General features: G+C 29.6%; 2 protein-coding genes across 2 annotated transcripts; both read right to left on the bottom strand.

Moving 5' to 3' along the window:
- Nucleotides 1-12,855: 12,855 nt before the first annotated feature.
- Nucleotides 12,856-15,078, bottom strand: LOC147812967 (uncharacterized). Its single transcript, XM_087158532.1, has one exon. It carries the CDS (start codon nucleotides 15,076-15,078, stop codon nucleotides 12,856-12,858), a length of 2,223 nt encoding a protein of 740 aa, XP_087014658.1.
- Nucleotides 15,079-15,093: 15 nt separating this feature from the next.
- LOC147812966 (uncharacterized) lies at nucleotides 15,094-18,069 on the bottom strand. The gene has a single exon (XM_087158531.1). The coding sequence runs from the start codon at nucleotides 18,067-18,069 to the stop codon at nucleotides 15,094-15,096; it is 2,976 nt and encodes a 991-aa protein (XP_087014657.1).
- Nucleotides 18,070-18,575: the final 506 nt, after the last annotated feature.

Genomic DNA, 18,575 nt, shown 5'->3' with positions numbered 1-18,575 from the left:
AATCTGGAAGGGGTGGGTAAGAAAAAAGTGGAAAAAGGATCAGGCACAAAACTAACTTTGGAATATTTTTGGAGAAGTTTCTTTTTATTCCTTTATGGTGTTTTCACAGAAATTTTTATGATCCTATGGCATTTTAGAATTTTCCACATTTTTCTTTTGAAATACAAAGAGAGAAAAACTATTTCTTAGCTATTTCTTTGCAACGGCGAAAAATTACATTTTAATAAAAACACGCATTGTACACTTAACGTTATTTTTAACAACCATTTTTTTAAAAAATTAATTAAAGCATTTTTGAAAATGGCGACGTACCCTTGAGACTGAGAAAGCAACTTCATTTAATAAAGAAACTTTTTAAACTTTTTACGAATTTTAATATTTTTTCTATTAATTTTTATCTTTGACTGGCTTTACGTTAGGAAAAAATTGAGTACCGAGGAATCAAAACCTTTATCTCTTGTTTAAAGTTTAGGTTCTTATTAAAGGTATTGGGTGTAGCTTTAAGTACAATGTTATTTGTTTCCATTACATAAAAGTAGTTTTAAAAAAAATTCAAGCATGTTATTTACCTCATTATGAAGAAACTTTTGACATTTAATATTCAAGTTTTCAATGCCAGATTTATAAAAATTGATTGTTTTTGAGCAAAGTATCTCAAGATGCTACTTTTAACAACCAAAATTTTAAATTTCTTGCTTCATGGAAAGTGATTATATTATAGTAATCGAAATAAATAATGATCCGATGGTGCTATGTCAGTAGAGTATTGGGAGTGAATCAGTACCTTCAGTCTTATAACATTAATCTTATACGTCTTCCTGATAGATATGAGTCAGAAAAGTATAAATATTCAAAATTAAACTTTAGGAACAACCTTTGACGACAAAGGAACTGTTTTGAGTAATGACAGGAAATATTTTAATCGCTGTGGCGTCTCATTCTCGAAAACTTGAAAAAGCCATACTCTTTCGGATATCTCTCTTTTGGTAGTTAGTCAGCTTTTTGCACAAATATTTGTAGGAAAAAACACGGTTTAATTAATTACAAGTTACTTTATTTATAACTGTCTATGACATTAATGGGAAATACGCAATAAAATGTGAATTGATAGATGAATATTGTACAGAGAACAGGGATTCATTTCATTTGAAGATGATTAAAACAGTCCATAAGACTCCCAAAATTTATTATCAAAATCACAGCACTCAGTTACAGGTACTTACTCAAATACAAGCATTCAATTACCTGTACATATTCAAATACAAGCTTTCAATTACAGGCACACACTCAAATACAAGCTTTCAATTACAGGCACATACTCAAATAGAAGCAATTAACTACAAGTACATACTCAAATACGAGCATTCAATTACCGGTACCTACTCAAATACAAGCATTCAATTATAGGTACCTACTCAAATACAAGCAATCAATTTCAAATTAAATAACAGTCGAGAACAAGCAAATGCTTTGAAACCTCAGACGGTTCTAGAGACTCACTTGACTCACTCACTAACTAGAGACTCGCCAATCAGATCTCTACTCTCCGCGAAGCCCACTCTTTTCCTCCTACTCCGAGTCTAGTTCAAAGATTGTATACAGGATTGGCGACGAACCCCGGAACTTTCGACACGATTTTAGAGGAATCTCGCCAAATCCCGTAAATATTGGTCCTATAACTTTGAAACTCAAAGTTTCTATATTTTTGTCGCCAAAACGATCGCCAATTATTCTCAAGCCACTAAGATTGTCACCAAGTCGGCAAAAGTGTCGCCAAAGTGAATCTTCCATAAGAAATACATTAAACGTTGATTTCTCTCAAAATTACGTTGGAATCACTCGACTTCATTGAGAACTTTCTATTTAAATAGTTTATTTAGGGTCCATTTGAGATATTTAACTTGTAACAAAATAATATTCCCAGAAATTTACTAATTCGTCACAACTTTGACATACATAGAAAGAAAATTAATTTAATATCATAATTTATCTTATTATCCTAATTCAATCATCTTTGAAAGCTTTTTTGCGCATAGAATAAATATTCTATAAAATATTTTTGCATCCATAGTTTAATGGTATTTACCTGTAATATTTATTTTCCTTATCTACTCTGTTATTATTAAGTTCTTTTAATTATTTTTTTTTTAAAGATTAAAACTAAATTAGTTATTATTTCGTAATTCTATGATTTTATCTTATTATGCAGCATATCAAGATAAATTTATTTGAATCGATGTCTAAACTTATCAACAGTGTTATAATTTTAATTATTTTTTGATGTAAATTACAATAACATGTTATTATAAGTTACCGTTAGCGATGTTCGTTGAAGAGATTCGTTAAATAATTCAGAACTTGTGATGACGCCATACCATCGAAGAAATTTGTAATCGCAAATTCTGTTTCATCTCCATTGGTAAATTAAAAAATTAAAGTTTGGAGACAAGAGATTTATGGTAAACCCAATGTAAACAATGAATGTAGAAATTGTAAACAATGACATTTCTCCACTGCTTAATCCTAAGTATGCCTCTTATAATTTGCCTGCATTTTCATATTTTTTAATTTTTTTTAAATATTTGAATTTTAATGGATTTCTCTTGGTTTACCACTCTCTACCACTACCACCACTACCACTATTACCTTGGCTTTTATATACTATCTGATGATGTATTTAAAATTGCATTTATGATATCAGCCTGCTTGGGCAAAGGAAAATATTAAATTATAGATCAATATGATAAGCAATGAATATTTCGGCAAATGCCATTATTTTAAAATAAATAAATTGTAATTGAAGAAATTAATAATAAGGGCTCTAGAAATATTATTATGAAATAAACAAAGTATTTATAATTATTGACTTGGAAGTATTCTCTACATTCAAAACGCTTTTTTACTTGCCTGTTGAACTTCTTTTTAAAGGAATATTTTTACCTGTTTTCTCAGCTCTCTCACAGCTCAACTTATTTTTTTTTATCTCTTTAGAACCTGTAGAAAACCCAATCAAGGCATTACCGATCCTTTTTTTCCCCATGTTGCTACGGATACGTACCATAATATTATATCTTTAGGAGGAAAAAAATAAAGTACACGGATAACTTTTGGTTTTTCTTTTCTTCAAGAATGTTCCTCTTTGTTCCTTTAACGAAGCTGATCATTTTGTTGTGTCATCAGCCTTTATTATCTACCTATTCATGAAATTTTTTTAAATCCACAACTTTTTTTATGTGCAACGTAATGCTGCTGTTATCAGTGACGCTTGTATCATTTTCATCTAAGGTAAATTCGAAAATGTAAAAAAAAATGTTTCTAAATTAAAAACACGAAAAATATTTGATGTGGAGAGGAAAATAGATTCAACATAGAATATAAACAGATTAGTCGAATCTTAAACTCTTTGTCCAAGCTTCAAAGCATACAAGTGAACTTAATTTAAATCTTTTGTTGCGTTTATTATTAATTGATCATTCTTTTAAAATGAAGTATTATACTTATTTTTTTTTCCTTTTATGAATAATCTAGATTTTCTTGAATAATCACGAAAGGTAAACTTAGTGAATTCTTCTAATATATAATCTGATGATAAAGTGTAACTTAATAATCTGCTTTATCAGATAAGTTGCAACAAACACTTACTTGTTCTCTTGAAAATATTCAAGTTATTTTTGAAGCAACGCTAATGGAAAGCCTAACTAATAACATAATCTATAAATCAAATAAGCTATCATAGTTTAGTGTGTGAATTGTTATAAAATAAAATTAAAATAGTTATTCTTTAAATATATGAGTAAAGTGTCAATAGTATGGCCACTTAGTAAGCTATAAAACAAACCAATATTTTCATAATTAAAGCAAATTTTTTTTTAAAATAACAATAGCAATTAGAATCCAAGCTTTTTGCATTGCATAAAATTTCAGATAAAATTATGGTATAGAGATTATGTTGTGTTATCAGCACTTAAGGTGCAATTCCATTTTTCGTAAAATCCATTTTTACAATAAAAAAATTATAACGTAAATTTTACAGTAATATTTATTTAAGTAAAGTGATTAAGTGATTTTACGATAATTATTACTATAAAAATAACGGTATATCAGAATAATAACGGAATCATAATAATGATAAAATAACGGTATCGTTCCGTAGCACGCTCCGGTATAAACATGGAATTTATGGTAAAAAGTACCATCACCCTGAGTGCCGGTACTTTTTACCGTAATTATTACTGTAAAAATAACGGTATATCAAAATAATAACGGAATCAGAATAAGAATAAAATAGTGGTATCGTTTTGTAGCATGCTCTGGTATAAACATAGAATTTACGGGTAAAAAGTACCATCACCCAGAGTGTCGGTACTTTTTACCGTAATTATTACTGTAAAAATAACGGTATATCAGAATAATAACAGAATCAGAATAATAATAAAATAGCGGTATCGTGCTGTAGCAGGCTCTGTATAAATATAGAATTTACGGGTAAAAAGTACCACCACCCTGAGTGCCAGTACTTTTTACCGTAATTTGATCTGAAATTTTCCAGTGTGTCTTTTCGGAAAAAGAAATTCATAGCTAATGTTTTAATTTATTTGCTGATTAAAAAAGGTAACGTAAAAAAATTAATAAAAAAATGGAAATCTTAAGCTTAGCTTTTATTTCCTTTCTTCAATTGATGTCAACGTTTTCATTACAAAAAGAAGAAAAAAAAACGTGTAGTTTTTGAGGAAATAATATTTCAGAATATTTACTTTTATTTTATGAACTTCTTAAAAACTGCTTTTATGAACAGTTCAGTTTTATTTCAGTTTTTCCAACCATACTCGATTCCCTTATGTCTATCAACTACAAATTTCAAATAAAATCTTTAAGAGCAAGCTCTTAGAGAAAAAAAAGCGATTAAATGTTGAACCATAATAATGGTGCTTTAAACTATATTATTAGATAAATTTTCTTCAATTTTTAATAAATGTTAGAGGAGTCTCGATGGCTCAGGGGATAGAGCGTTCCCCTTCCAATGAGGTGAACCGGGGTTCGATCCCGGCAATGGCTGGTCGATACGAATTCCGCATCCGTCTTTCATCGACCACAGTGCTGACGTAAAATATCCTCAGTGGTAGACAGATCATGGGTTAGAGTACCCTTTTCCGTCAGACTAACAATGGAAGGTTCTCGTGGTCTTCCTCTCCATGTAAAGCAGATGCGGGTTAGTTTCATCAAAAATTCCTCCACGAAGGCAAGTTTCTCCCTATACTTGATCCAAGAGTTTGCTTGTCTTCTGGATTGGGTTCAAAATTACAAGGGTACGGAGTTGAACATTAGTATCCGTAAACGCAAAAATATTGGTAGGCTGTTCAACAACGGTTATATAAAAATTTTTTTTACAGTTAAGTGTTTGTTCAAGTAGAACCATATTATAGGGATTTCAAGATTTACGATATGCTCCAATTAAATAAGGTTTATTAAATAAGATTTAAATTAAGGTTACAGCAAGTAAAACGATATCATAGTTCAAACCACAATTGTTGATAGTGTAAGGAAATTAATTCTAGTATTTCAAAAAAGAATAAAAAGTTGAAATGGTTTTCGATTGGAATCGAAATAATTTTTTATTACTCATGTCTGCTAATATTTCAATTTCTGTGAAAGATACGTATTAGTTTCGATATATATATTTTTAAAATGCCGTGATCAAATACAGACTATTTGTAAAGTAACAAAATAAAGATACGTATTAGTTTCGATATATTTTTTTCAAAAAATGCCGTGATCAAATACAGGCTATTCGTAAAGTAACAAAATAAAGATACGTACTAGTTTCGATATATTTTTTTAAAAAAAAATGCCGTGATCAAATACAGACTATTCGTAAAGTAACAAAATATTATGTTTAGAAATTAATTTAGAAAGTTGCTTTTGTCCATCTCCTTTTTAAGGAGACAAGAGAGGGAAATGTAGGATTGATTGTAAATCAGATACTTTTCGGTTAGCCAGTTTTAAGCGAAAAGTCTCCAAAAATTGTTACACAGAAAAAAAATTTTTCAAATTTTTTTATTAAACATGTGAAAATTGAAGAAAAAAACGGAAGGAAACAGAAAAAAAAATACAATTGAATTTCTCTGTGCCCGGGAAACCAAGCAGTACCAAAAATATCTCAGAGAATCATTTATGAAACTTGGAAAATAACTTTCCTCTCAGCAAACTCTTGGAGCTTGCCATTTAATTTCAAAATTGACTTGTTATAATAATGGCAAATGACGTTGTGTGTTTTATTTGTGGTCCGGGCTTGGCATATTAAACTTGAATTTGAAAGACACTTAGTAGCCAAAACGTGAAAGCTAGGATTACTACAAGTAATGGATATTCGTCAGAATTAATCAGTTCAGAAAGTTTATAATAGACATGTAAAATGAAATGTTTATAATAGGCATGTAAAAGATATTATTCAAATTAAATGTAGATGCATCTTAGAGATCGATTGGAAATGAAATATCTTTTAAGTGAAAGTGAGTGAAATGAAACAATATTTCAAACTAATATTTTAGTATGCTAACTCTTCTATATGTTTTAAATGTGTTAAAAGTGGTAAAAAACTAAAAATGAAAGCATTTCGAAATAATTAATCGTTTTACGATAACGAAAATATTACAATAACCCATTCTTTCACATTTCAAATCAAATATTATGGTAAGATAATTATGTTTGAAAATTTCATCTTGAATTACGCAAATATTAAGTTGTATATATCTGTTAAAAGAGTTTGTGCTTAGAATTAATACCAAAAGTAATTATTCAGAAACACAATGGATATTTTAGGTTGTTATGTTTAAAAGATAAGATATCGTCTGCGGTTTATTACGTGAAAACTATTAAAAACTTTGCAGCAGACGAGACCAAAAATGATGTTAACAGCATTTTAATCGATAAAAAGAGAAAAGTTTTGGGGGGAAGTTTCCGTCTTTCATTTATTTAACTGAGATAACTTGCCAGCAAAAAGCCACTATTAAACGGAAGTAGGAAAATGATTAGTATTATCAGTAGTAGCAAAAACCGTTTATAGGTGATGCAGGAAAATTTTTGAGGGATGTAAAATGTAGTTTAAACGTGGATGTCTAATCGCGATGTTTAAAGATTTAAAAAGTTTACCTTTTTGAAAACGATTTAGCCGTCAGATGTTATCTACTTATTCTTAAATTAAAAAAAGATAAATAGTTTTAAATCATTAATGATGAATGAATATATATATATATATATATATATATATATATATATATATATATATATATATATATATATATATATATATATATATATATATATATATATATATATATATATATATATATATATATATATATATATATATGTGTGTGTGTGTGTGTGTGTAATACAAAAATTATAAATACTTTTGTATTAACAACAACATTAAAACTCTTTCGTTTTCATTAAATGTCTTTGGTAAGGAATAGGGGTAGAATTTCTATTTTGGGACTTCAAGGCTGAAAACATACCATTGAATTATAATTAGATTTATATTTCAAAGGAGGAGTTATTTTTTAGAATCTTTTCCCTCTTTCACTTCCATCTTAAGAAGCGTTAAACGATTTTCCATAATGTGTAGAGTTACAAGGTATGTACGACTGGAACATAATTACATCAAAATCTGTAAGCATTTAATGCGAGGCAGATGGTTTTCGCATTTCTCTTCCTGAATAACGTGTTCCACAAAAGATCTGCCGGAACCATCCGAAGTTTTCTAGAAACCCCCTCCCTTGTGGAGGGGGGTTGTGAACTGTTATAACCACCAGCCAACCTTTAAATAAACCTTTTTATAACGTATTATGGCTTATGACTGCATTATTAAAGCTGAATACAACAGTGATAGTTTTGAGTGCTCCTCACACTATTGTATTGGTATCTATTGCTTTGGCTATATTGATACAATATTAGAAGGCACTTCTTTTTGCAGTTATAATCGTGTGAGCTGAAGAGATTATATCTTTTCTTTATATTTTCCGGATTCGCAATTTTTTTTTTAGATAATTAAAAAATATTTTTTTAAATACTTTTAAAAAGTGTTTTTAATAATTTTCTTCTCTTGTCATTATTTTGTATTATTTTCTATATTTTCGCAATATTTTAATTTTCTTTACATATTTTCTTATTGGATTATAAAAGTTTGACATACCTATTTTGGTAACTGGTTGAGTAGAAGTAATTTTAAACTATATTATAGCTTTAAATATTTCAACATTCAAATCTGAAATATGAAATATGAAACGAACATTCAAATCTGAAATATGAAAAGCAAAATAGAGATTTTATTTTAGAAAGATTTTATTTTAGCAATTAGTCTATTGCTGAAAATGATATCAAACCAAATAGAAATTTAAATAATACAGTCTGAGAATATCAATTTTTCAAACATAGTTGCATGCTTTATATATTAATAAACAGGTTATAATAATTAATTCATATGTTTAAAAAAATTGAAAAGAAACATTTTTTTTTTTTTTTTTTTTACTAAGTGATACATTAACAAATTAAAACAGTTTTATTTTCTGACTTTAAAAAAGTAAGCTAAAACTTTTTATAAAAGAACTTTTTAAAATTATTTATCTAAAAATAAAATCATTTTCTTTATCATTATCTTTCTTCATTTATTTGAAAAAAATGGGACAAGTACCTGATACTCTTTTTAATTATACGTAATTTTAATTTCACTTTCTTTTCATCTTATTATAAAAACATGGAAGACCATTAAATATTTATTTCAGTTTTTTATTAAAGTCAAAAGTCAGATGAAATTTTAGTTTTTACTGATTATAAATATGTACAGATTATAATTTTATAATATATATATATATTTAATAAATATAGTAAATAAATGTGTGTAAAACAAAAAGATTAATAAACTTGTTCCTTTTATATTACTGCATTTATTTTTTACAATGCTTGAGTTAAAAATTGTGAAACATTATGTACTTAACACTAAAGAAGATTCATACATATATTAGTGATAATGCACTATTTAAACTTAACAGAAAATACATATAACAAAATTAAAATAACTTTTTGGAAATATTTCTATTTTAAAGCTTATACGACACTTTTTAATAAATAAAAATATTTACACAGTAAAACTTAAAGCTTATGAGCACTAAATGAAAAAACCCAATTTTCCCCGGGTTTTTTTAATAAAATCCAGGCGGGTTGGGTTTTTTCAAACCCTGCTAAAAAGCAGCAAGTAATTATACATTTACTCTTTGTATTTTCAAAGTGTTGACATTTAAATCTAGTACTTTCCAGGATTTCTATGTGCCTTAAAAAGGCTTTAGTATTCATTTTATCTTTTAAAGTTCCTTAAAAGCCTTAAAATTTGTTTCATCTGAGCCTCCACCTTCCTCTATTAACGTTTTAATTGCTGTGTCAAAGCTATAATTTATTATAGAGCATTCATTATAGATAATAATGTCTGGGCATTTATTATCGAGCATTTATTTGCTCATACACTTCATGTATTTTGTGAATGAGATAGAGCATTTTATGAGTGGAGTTTAAACCTCAATTGGAAAATAAATATTCCTATATATTAAATACTCTGGGTATTTACCTTTAAAAATAAATACACAGTTAATTTACGTTGCTATTTGTAAATTACAATTTTGTACACTTCACATGATCAAGTGCTTTGCAAAAAAAAAAAAAGAAAAAAAAAAGAAATTAGACTTCTATGCTTAGCAATAAAAAGTATATTATGGACTAGTTTTATTACCCAAGTGTTTACTCAAATGGCTTAATGTTGATTATTGCTATTCTATTAGCACAAACCAATATTTTCCCCTTTAAATATTCTAACTTTAAAGAAAAGTGCGTTTCATATTATTTTGCTTATATTCATAATAGTGTGGTTTTAATGTGATATTCTTTGAATAAATTTTTATTGGAAAGCTGCCCCCTTAAATAACAATAATATATTACCTTTAATGCCTAGATGAAATATAAAGTTCCCGAAAATTGCTGTAAAGTTCTTTTTTTAATTCAGTTGTAAAATAGAGCTATCTTAAAACGTTATTTTTTGGGAAGAAGAAAAGAAACTAATGTTGAAAAATTGAATGAAAAAAGGTGTTATGTATTAACAACAAAGCTATTTCAATCTCGTTTTCGAAATTTTCCAATCATAAGAGAAAAGATCAAAAACAACCTAACTCTTCCTCTTGAAACCTGAGCGGCTCCGCGAAGTTTCTGGTTATACCAACATGGCCGCCGCTACTTGACAGTTACTTCACTCTCGCCGATAGGGAAGGGGAGGAATGCCCACTCATTCTTATTTATAACTGTATGGGTAATACTTTATTTGTCTTAACAAAAAATTAATAAATAAAATTCATGAAAACACGGAGGAAAAAATTCTAGTAAAATTAACTGCATGGTAATGGCATTTCTGGATAAAATAAAACAACATAATTCATGAAATAAAATCAAAATATATGGTATTTAAAACATTCATTTGGTAATTTTCCTGTTTATATGGTTACGGTTTAAGGGAAATTCTGGTTTTTAAAATTACAGTTCTTGTTACCACAAATTTCGTACAAAATACAAAACTGAATAATAAATTTTACCAACTAAATGTTTCTATTCTATGCTCTAAGGTATCATGATATGATGACCAAATTTTACCGCAAATAACAAATTATAATACACAATATAAAACTGTATTTTATTAATAATTTCACTGAAATAACTGCCAAAGCGCTTCGGTAAAATTACCGAGCTTTATAGTGTTACCATAGAGCACACTACAAACTCTAGTGAGTTTGATCATATTTGTTTTCTCAACAAATAATGTGATAGGTTTAGAGTAATTTTTTAATGAAACAATTAAATTATAAAGCAAACTTTTTTCAATATGTTATTTACACAAGTCTGATATTTAAACAAAAGTAATCTTTAATAATAATCTATTATACAAAATATTTTTAGTTAACACATTTCTTTAAAAAAATGTATTCCTTTGTTTTATTAAGTAAATTATCAACTTGCAATTTTATAATTATAAGTTGGTAATAATAAAATAGGTTCCAAAGTCTAAAGATTGCACAAATTCGTTAATTATTTTAGTTGGAATTATTGAAACTTTCATAACATTTTATGACAGTAATGCAAAATTTCACGAAATTTTAAGAAATATAAAACTATCTGAGATTACAAAAAAAAATTTATTCTTTCAATTAATTATAATTCTAAAAGAATTTGCTGATAGTAAAAATTATAATTTCTTTATATAGCATATATATTATTATATTAGAGACAATAGCCTAAAAAATATAACAACAGCAAATAAATGCATGCAAAAAAAAGTTTTTTCGTTGAAATTTTTTTTGATGTTTCGCGAGAAAACAAGTTCCATACTTAATATGTCTTTAACCAGATAATGCTCCTATAGCAAGTTTTTAAACCCAAAATTTCGCCCCAAATTTTTATAACGCTTTTCAGTTATCAGTTGATAACATGATATATATATATATTTTTATCGGAGGGATGCATATATATATATTGTTATATATATATATATATATATATATATATATATATATATATATATATATATATATATATATATATATATATATATATATATATATATATATATATATATATATATATTGTTATATATATATATATATATATATATATATATATATATATATATATATATATATATATATATATATTGTTATATATATATATATATACATATGCATAAATAATCGTTGACTGAACTGAGCAAAAACTATAACAATATAAAAAATTCTTGATCGAAAAAAAATTTCAAACTCTTTAATTAGAATAGTAGAATAAAAACTTAAATCATTGTCTTGAAACACTTCATTCCCTTTAATTAAAACAAGGAAGTGTGTAAAAGCATCTACTTTTCCAAGGTGATGTAAAAGTACTTGTTTCAAACAGTTTGTTCGAAGAACACAAAAAGAACACTTAATCAAAGCCACCGAACACTTGAAAAGTCTTAATTAAAAGACAAAAGACAAAAGATGCTTTCATCTATCTATGGAATATCAGCAAGTTTCGAACATATTTTGAGGGATTATAGAATTCTTTTTCATGGATGGAAGTCCGTGTAACTAGTTATTATTGGAATAGTTATATTACTTTCTGCATCCAGAATGAATGAGAAATATTTTAATTAAATTCACAATGACGATGATTTCAATATTATTGTTCTCTGTTTTAGAAGAAAAAAAAACTGAAAATGCTTTCTGTTTCAAATGCTAAATTCCTTTTGATTTCTGCATGTCTTGCCACAAAAGGAGAAAGTATAATAACATTTCTAGTGTTTACATTAACCTCTTATGAATATTGTGTGATGTTATTTTTGTTTCTCGGAATTGTCAACTGTTCAAGATATTAGAGATATCGAGAGATGATGAAAGTTATTCGTAAATTAAACTGTAAATAAATGACGGACCATGTGTCTTTTCATTAGTTTATTTAGACACAAACATGACATAGAAAAGTAAAGGTAGATATTGGGGAAAAATCCCGCAAAGAGAAAGCTGCCGTTCTCTTAAACATGAAAACATCATCTGCTCGCAAAGCGCTCGTAACAGTACGCGCATGCGCGGACATGCCGCCCGCCATTGCAATGTGAAACATTCAATATTTTGACATAATAAGCACAATTGACTGGAAGTTCTACAAAACACAATTTTCTACAATTTGCAAACTAACATAATACAAACATTGGAATTGCATAGTATATAAAGTAAACAATTAGCATAGCAAGAAACAATATATAAAGATGAATTAGGAATTGTTAAGAGTTTTGTTTCATTCTTCTAAAGGCAGTACACATAATTTGGATATTGGTCGTTTAAATACGCCAGTTTTTGTTCTGACGTCTACAACGCGAATGTTATTATCCTTACCAGGATAAGTTTGAATAATGCGACCTAAAATCCATTTAGAAGTGGGTACATTTTCCTCCCTTAAGATAACCATATTCCCAATTTTTACATTTTGTTTAGAAAACATCCACTTAGTGCGTTGTTGCAAAGTACTTAAATAAGATTTATGCCAATTTTTCCAAATCAACTGTATTGCCTTCGTAGTTTTCTGCCATAAATTTAATCTGTTTTCAGAGATATTTACTAGAGTAGGTTCTACAATTGAAGTAAGAGATCTTCCTACAAGAAAATGTCCCGGTGTTAAAATGTTTAGATCCTCTATATTAGAGGAGAGAGGAGTCAAGGGACGTGAGTTGAGCATTGCTTCAACCTGAACTAATACAGTAAAGAATTCTTCATAGGTAAAATTAGAGTTGCTTACAACACGTTTAAGGTAATATTTGATGGATTTCACTCCCGCTTCCCACAATCCACCGAAATTTGGGGCTCTAGGAGGAATGAATTTCCATTCAATGTTCTCTTCCGAGAAAAATTTAGTAAAAGTTTCTTGTTTAAGCATTTTGTTACGAAATTCTCGTAGTTCTTTATTTGCGCCAACGAAATTGGTCGCATTATCCGAAAAGATTTTTGAACATTTTCCTCGCCTTGCTATAAAGCGCTTAATTGTTGCAATCATTGACTCTGAAGTGAGATCCGATAGAATTTCCAAATGGATCGCCTTTGTTACTAGACAAATAAATATACAAACATAAATTTTGGCTAGAGGACCCTTCCTTTGGTTTTTATTTTTAATGAAAAAGGGGCCGCATAGATCAATCCCAACAGAATTAAATGTGAAATCTGGATTAATTCTTTCTTTTGGAAGGTCACCCATTTTTTGATTACATATTTGAGGATTTGCCTTAAAACATGTAAAACAGTCATGTGTTAGTTTCCTACACAAATTTCGACCGTTTAAAGGCCAATACCTTTGTCTTAATTGAAATAGCAAGGCCTGAGGTCCAGAATGCAGATATTTTTCGTGATAGTATTGAATGATCAATTTTGTCAACTTACAGTTAGAGGGTAACAAGATTGGATGTTTACTACTATAACTTAAAGAAGAATTAATTAACCTACCTCCAACTCTAATAATACCTTCCTGATCTATAAAAGGGGATAAACCTTTAATCTTACTGGATGTAGGAACAGTAGCATTTTTAAGGAGACATTTGATGTCATCTTTAAATTCAATCCCTTGAGTTTCCTTGATTAAGAACATCTCTGCATGCCTTAAGTCATCCGAGGTTAAAGGTCCTATTACTTTATTCCCAGGGTGTTTGCAGTTATTGGAGAACCTGAAAAGATAACTAAGAACACGCACAATTTTAATGAACTTATTACTAATTTGAAATAATGTATTCAATAAGCTGGAACAGTTAGTAATAGATAGAGTTATTTTTGAGTCACTAGGTGTTTCTTTGTGTTGCGCATAGTCCTTTTTCATTTCACAAAGATAGTCTGGTTCAGGACCATCAACATTGTCGTCAGTGATCATTAAGTCAGTGTTTGTTAGGAAATCAGGTCCCTTGAACCACATGGAATTCTCTATAATGGACTGGACACTAGCACCTCTAGACAAGAGATCAGCGGGATTGTTCTTACTTGAACAATGATGCCAAGAAGATGAATCTGTGAGTCTCTTAATTTCTGAAACACGATTTGCCACGAACTGCTTCCATCGCTTGGTGGAGCCTCTAATCCAATAAACAACAATTTTCGAATCAGTCCAGAAGTAAACTGCAGATGGAGTTTTCTTATCCAGAATGTGTTTTATCTTATTAGTTAGCCTTGCACTTAGTAAAGCTCCAAGAAGCTCTAATCTCGGTAAAGTTATCTCCTTTATCGGAGCTACTCGGCTCTTGGAAGCTATGAGGTTGACTTCTACTTCCTGTTCTCTTCTTACTCGTAAATAAACTGCAGCGCCATATGCTGACTTGCTGGCGTCGGAGAAGGCGTGTATTTCTACGACTATTTCTTGATTTGTGCAGCCTAGAATCTTTCTTGGAATTTTCAATTCTGCTAAAATCGGTAGTTCTTTACACCATTTTAGCCATTGTTTGTGAACATCAGGTGGTAACTGGCCATCCCACGGTACCTTCTTCATCCACAGCTCTTGAAATTAACATTTGACACGAATGGTAAATGGTGTTAGCATTCCTAATGGGTCAAAAATTTTACCAACTGCTTGTAAGAGGCGACGCTTCGAGTTTTCAGGAGAGGAAATAAATTCCAGGAGACCCTTTACTTCCAAGGTAAGGCAATCCTCTTCTGTTTTCCACGCCATTCCTAACACCTTCGTCAAGTTACTCCCCAAGCTAATGGTTGCATATTCCTCTTGAATATCGAAACCTTCTTCCTTCCAGCATTTCTTTAGAGTTATATCATTCGTAACCCATTTTCGGAGAGTCATTCTTGCTTCAGACATAATTTTCTTAGCATTCAGAGAAACTGCAAGAGCTTCTTGCAAGGTATCTTCGCCTGAGATGAAATCATCAACATAAATGTAATGGTCAAGTAGTTGAACAGTTTTCGGATATTCATCTCTAAACCCCTCAATGTGGTGTTTGATCGTGGCTGATAACAGAAATGGTGAAGCGTTCACTCCAAAAAGAACGCGCTTAAACTTAAATGTTTTTAAATTCCCAAGTGATTTGTAATCTTCATTAAACCACAGAAAGCGAACTGCATCGCAATCCTTTTCAGCAAGGGATATTTGTAAAAAAGCCTTCTCAATATCAGATGTAAAGGCTATTTCATTTAGTCTAAACTGGACTAAAATGTCAAACAGAAGGGGGTTTAAATTTGGGCCAGGCCATAAACAGTCATTGAGTGATAACTCGTTACTATCATGTGAGCTTGCGTCAAACACTATACGAACTTTGGTTGTGAGTTTATCCTCCTTGCAAACTGCATGGTGAGGTAGATAATAAATGGGCTTATTTGAAATAGGTTCGTTTCCTTTTACTGGCTCTATAATACCCTGATTTAAATAATCCTTAATAATTTCAGAATATTGAAAATACAATTCAGGATTTCGGAAAAACTTTCTTTGTAACCCCTCCAAACGTTGTTTTGCAATATTAAAATTATCCTTTAGTTCTTTATTATCCCTTTTCCAAGGTAATTGAACCTCGTAACGATTGTCAATAAACCTGACAGTTTTGTCGAAAATTGCTTGCGCCTTATCTTCTTCCGAAAGTTTTGGATCTTCGTGTTTAATGCCGATAGCTTCTAACTCCCAAAATTGTTTTATATTATTGTTTAATTCTTCAAAATCCCGAATTAAATGACACTGAGCATGAACATTAGACGGCATTACTTCATCAAGAACACCTGTTGGTATCCATCCAAAAACAGAATCTTGCAAAATAAGTTTATCATTAACCTTATGTGAAGTTTGTTTTAAAATCTTATAGAACAGTTCTGCCCCAATTAAAGCATGAATTTTTCCTGGTTTAAAAAATGTAGGGTCAGCAAAATCTATAAAAGGAGGTAATTCAATATTTGATACATCTAATTGAGTTGATGGTATAAACCCAGTAATTTTAGGAACAATCAAAAATTCTAAACCTTCTTTGAAAGTTTCATCTGCATTAGAAATAACAGTATTCGTTTTATTTTTTATATTATGAGTAGCTCCATTTAATCCCATTACAGGTACGTTAATCGTTTGTCTTATCAAACCCAATTTATCAGCACATTCATTCATCAAAATATTTACATTACTCCCGCTATCTAAAACAGCGCGCAATTTGTAGCGCATCCCGTAAGAATCCTTAATGAAAATATAACACGTACTTAATAATACAGATTTTTTCTCTTTCATTACATTACTCAGAGTTTGGAAATGTTTAGTTTCTGAACTGTCCGGCGACACTTGAAGGTCCTTGCCAGTCAAAACAACCGATGAATCAAACGGTGGAGAGGCGCCACTATTAGTTAAAGTTTCACTTTCACTTTGAGGTTTGATCTCCTCATTTCGATGTAAAAGTGTGTTATGACGTAACGGGCAATAAAAACAGTTATATTTGGAAGAGCATAATTTCACATGATGATTTTTAAAACAGTTAAAACAAAGTTTATTTTGTTTTACGTATTCATATCTTTCTGAAACATTCATTGAAAGAAACTTTGAACATTTATTTAAAGGATGCCCATTTTTACACAAAACACATGTTTTTTGTTTTGATTTATCATTTGAATTCAGCACAAAAGTTTTAGATTTATTTATATAAGGGGAGTGTTTGTTAGAAGGTTTGACAGACAAACATTGATTTACACTTTCTAGAGTTGAACTTCTGCTTTCTAGAAATGACATTAATTCTGTGAATTTCGGATATTCTGTTTTCTTAGTTGTGTATTCGAATAATTTTCGTGTTTCCCTATCCAATTTTTGAAGGATAATATTTATTAGGAATGCTTCCGAAAGATTATTTTGCTCATATTTTAAGACCTTTAATGCTCGTAAGTTTTTGTTTACACAGTCTAAGAATTTTCTTAATTCCTTTGAAGATTCATGTTGAATTTTCTCATAATTAATTATAGCAGTTAAATGAGTGTCAACTAGCATTCTATGATTTTCGAATCTCTCTGTTAGTGCTGTAAATAAGGATTCAAATGAATCATCAGCACTTTCTAGTTGTTTAGCTTCGGCACTTAAAGAAGCGCGCAAATAATACAGTTTTTGGGCATCATTTAACTGTTCATTGTTTGAAATTACATATTCAAATTGAGTTTTGAAATTAGACCACTCTTCATACTTTCCAGTAAAAACAGGAAGTGGTATTTCGGGTAACTTAACCTTTACTTTTGATTCAGTTTTTGTTTCCGAACATTCTGATGCAAAAACATTAGAGCAGTTTACATTCTTAATTGAATCAATAAATAGTCTGAATTTTACCTCCAAATTTTCCAGTCTTGATTCAGTATCATCCAAGTCATTTTCGACGTCTGGAATCTCATTAAAGTTCGGTAAGTCATAGTATTGTTCACGGATATGGTAAAGGCGACTTTGGAGCGTTTCAACTTTTTTCAATTTCACTTCTAGTTCACTTACTGATATATCCGATAGATCTGTTTCAGAATGTTCTTGCATAAAGGTTTCAAATTTCGTTATCGAGCATTTGATAGCTCCCTTCGAACGATTTAATTTCTCCATAGGCTTTGTTGGTGCGTCTCGTAATCGACGGATCACTTATGTTCAAGATATTAGAGATATCGAGAGATGATGAAAGTTATTCGTAAATTAAACTGTAAATAAATGACGGACCATGTGTCTTTTCATTAGTTTATTTAGACACAAACATGACATAGAAAAGTAAAGGTAGATATTGGGGAAAAATCCCGCAAAGAGAAAGCTGCCGTTCTCTTAAACATGAAAACATCATCTGCTCGCAAAGCGCTCGTAACAGTACGCGCATGCGCGGACATCAACATTGAGTACAAGTATTAATTAAGCTTTTGTATGTGACAATAAAATGTCCAACTGAGTTCAAAGATTTAATAGAAGAAAATGCTGAAGTATATATTCTGTTTAGTACGCTGTTAGAAATTTCTCAAAAAAAATGGTTAAATAACAATTTATTGAATTACTATTTTACC

The sequence above is a fragment of the Parasteatoda tepidariorum genome, chromosome 3, assembly GCF_982258835.1.
Source record: "Parasteatoda tepidariorum strain Cologne lab strain chromosome 3, Ptep-v5.0, whole genome shotgun sequence".
NCBI lineage: Eukaryota > Metazoa > Arthropoda > Arachnida > Araneae > Theridiidae > Parasteatoda > Parasteatoda tepidariorum.
This window is presented reverse-complemented; position numbering and strand designations above follow the sequence as displayed.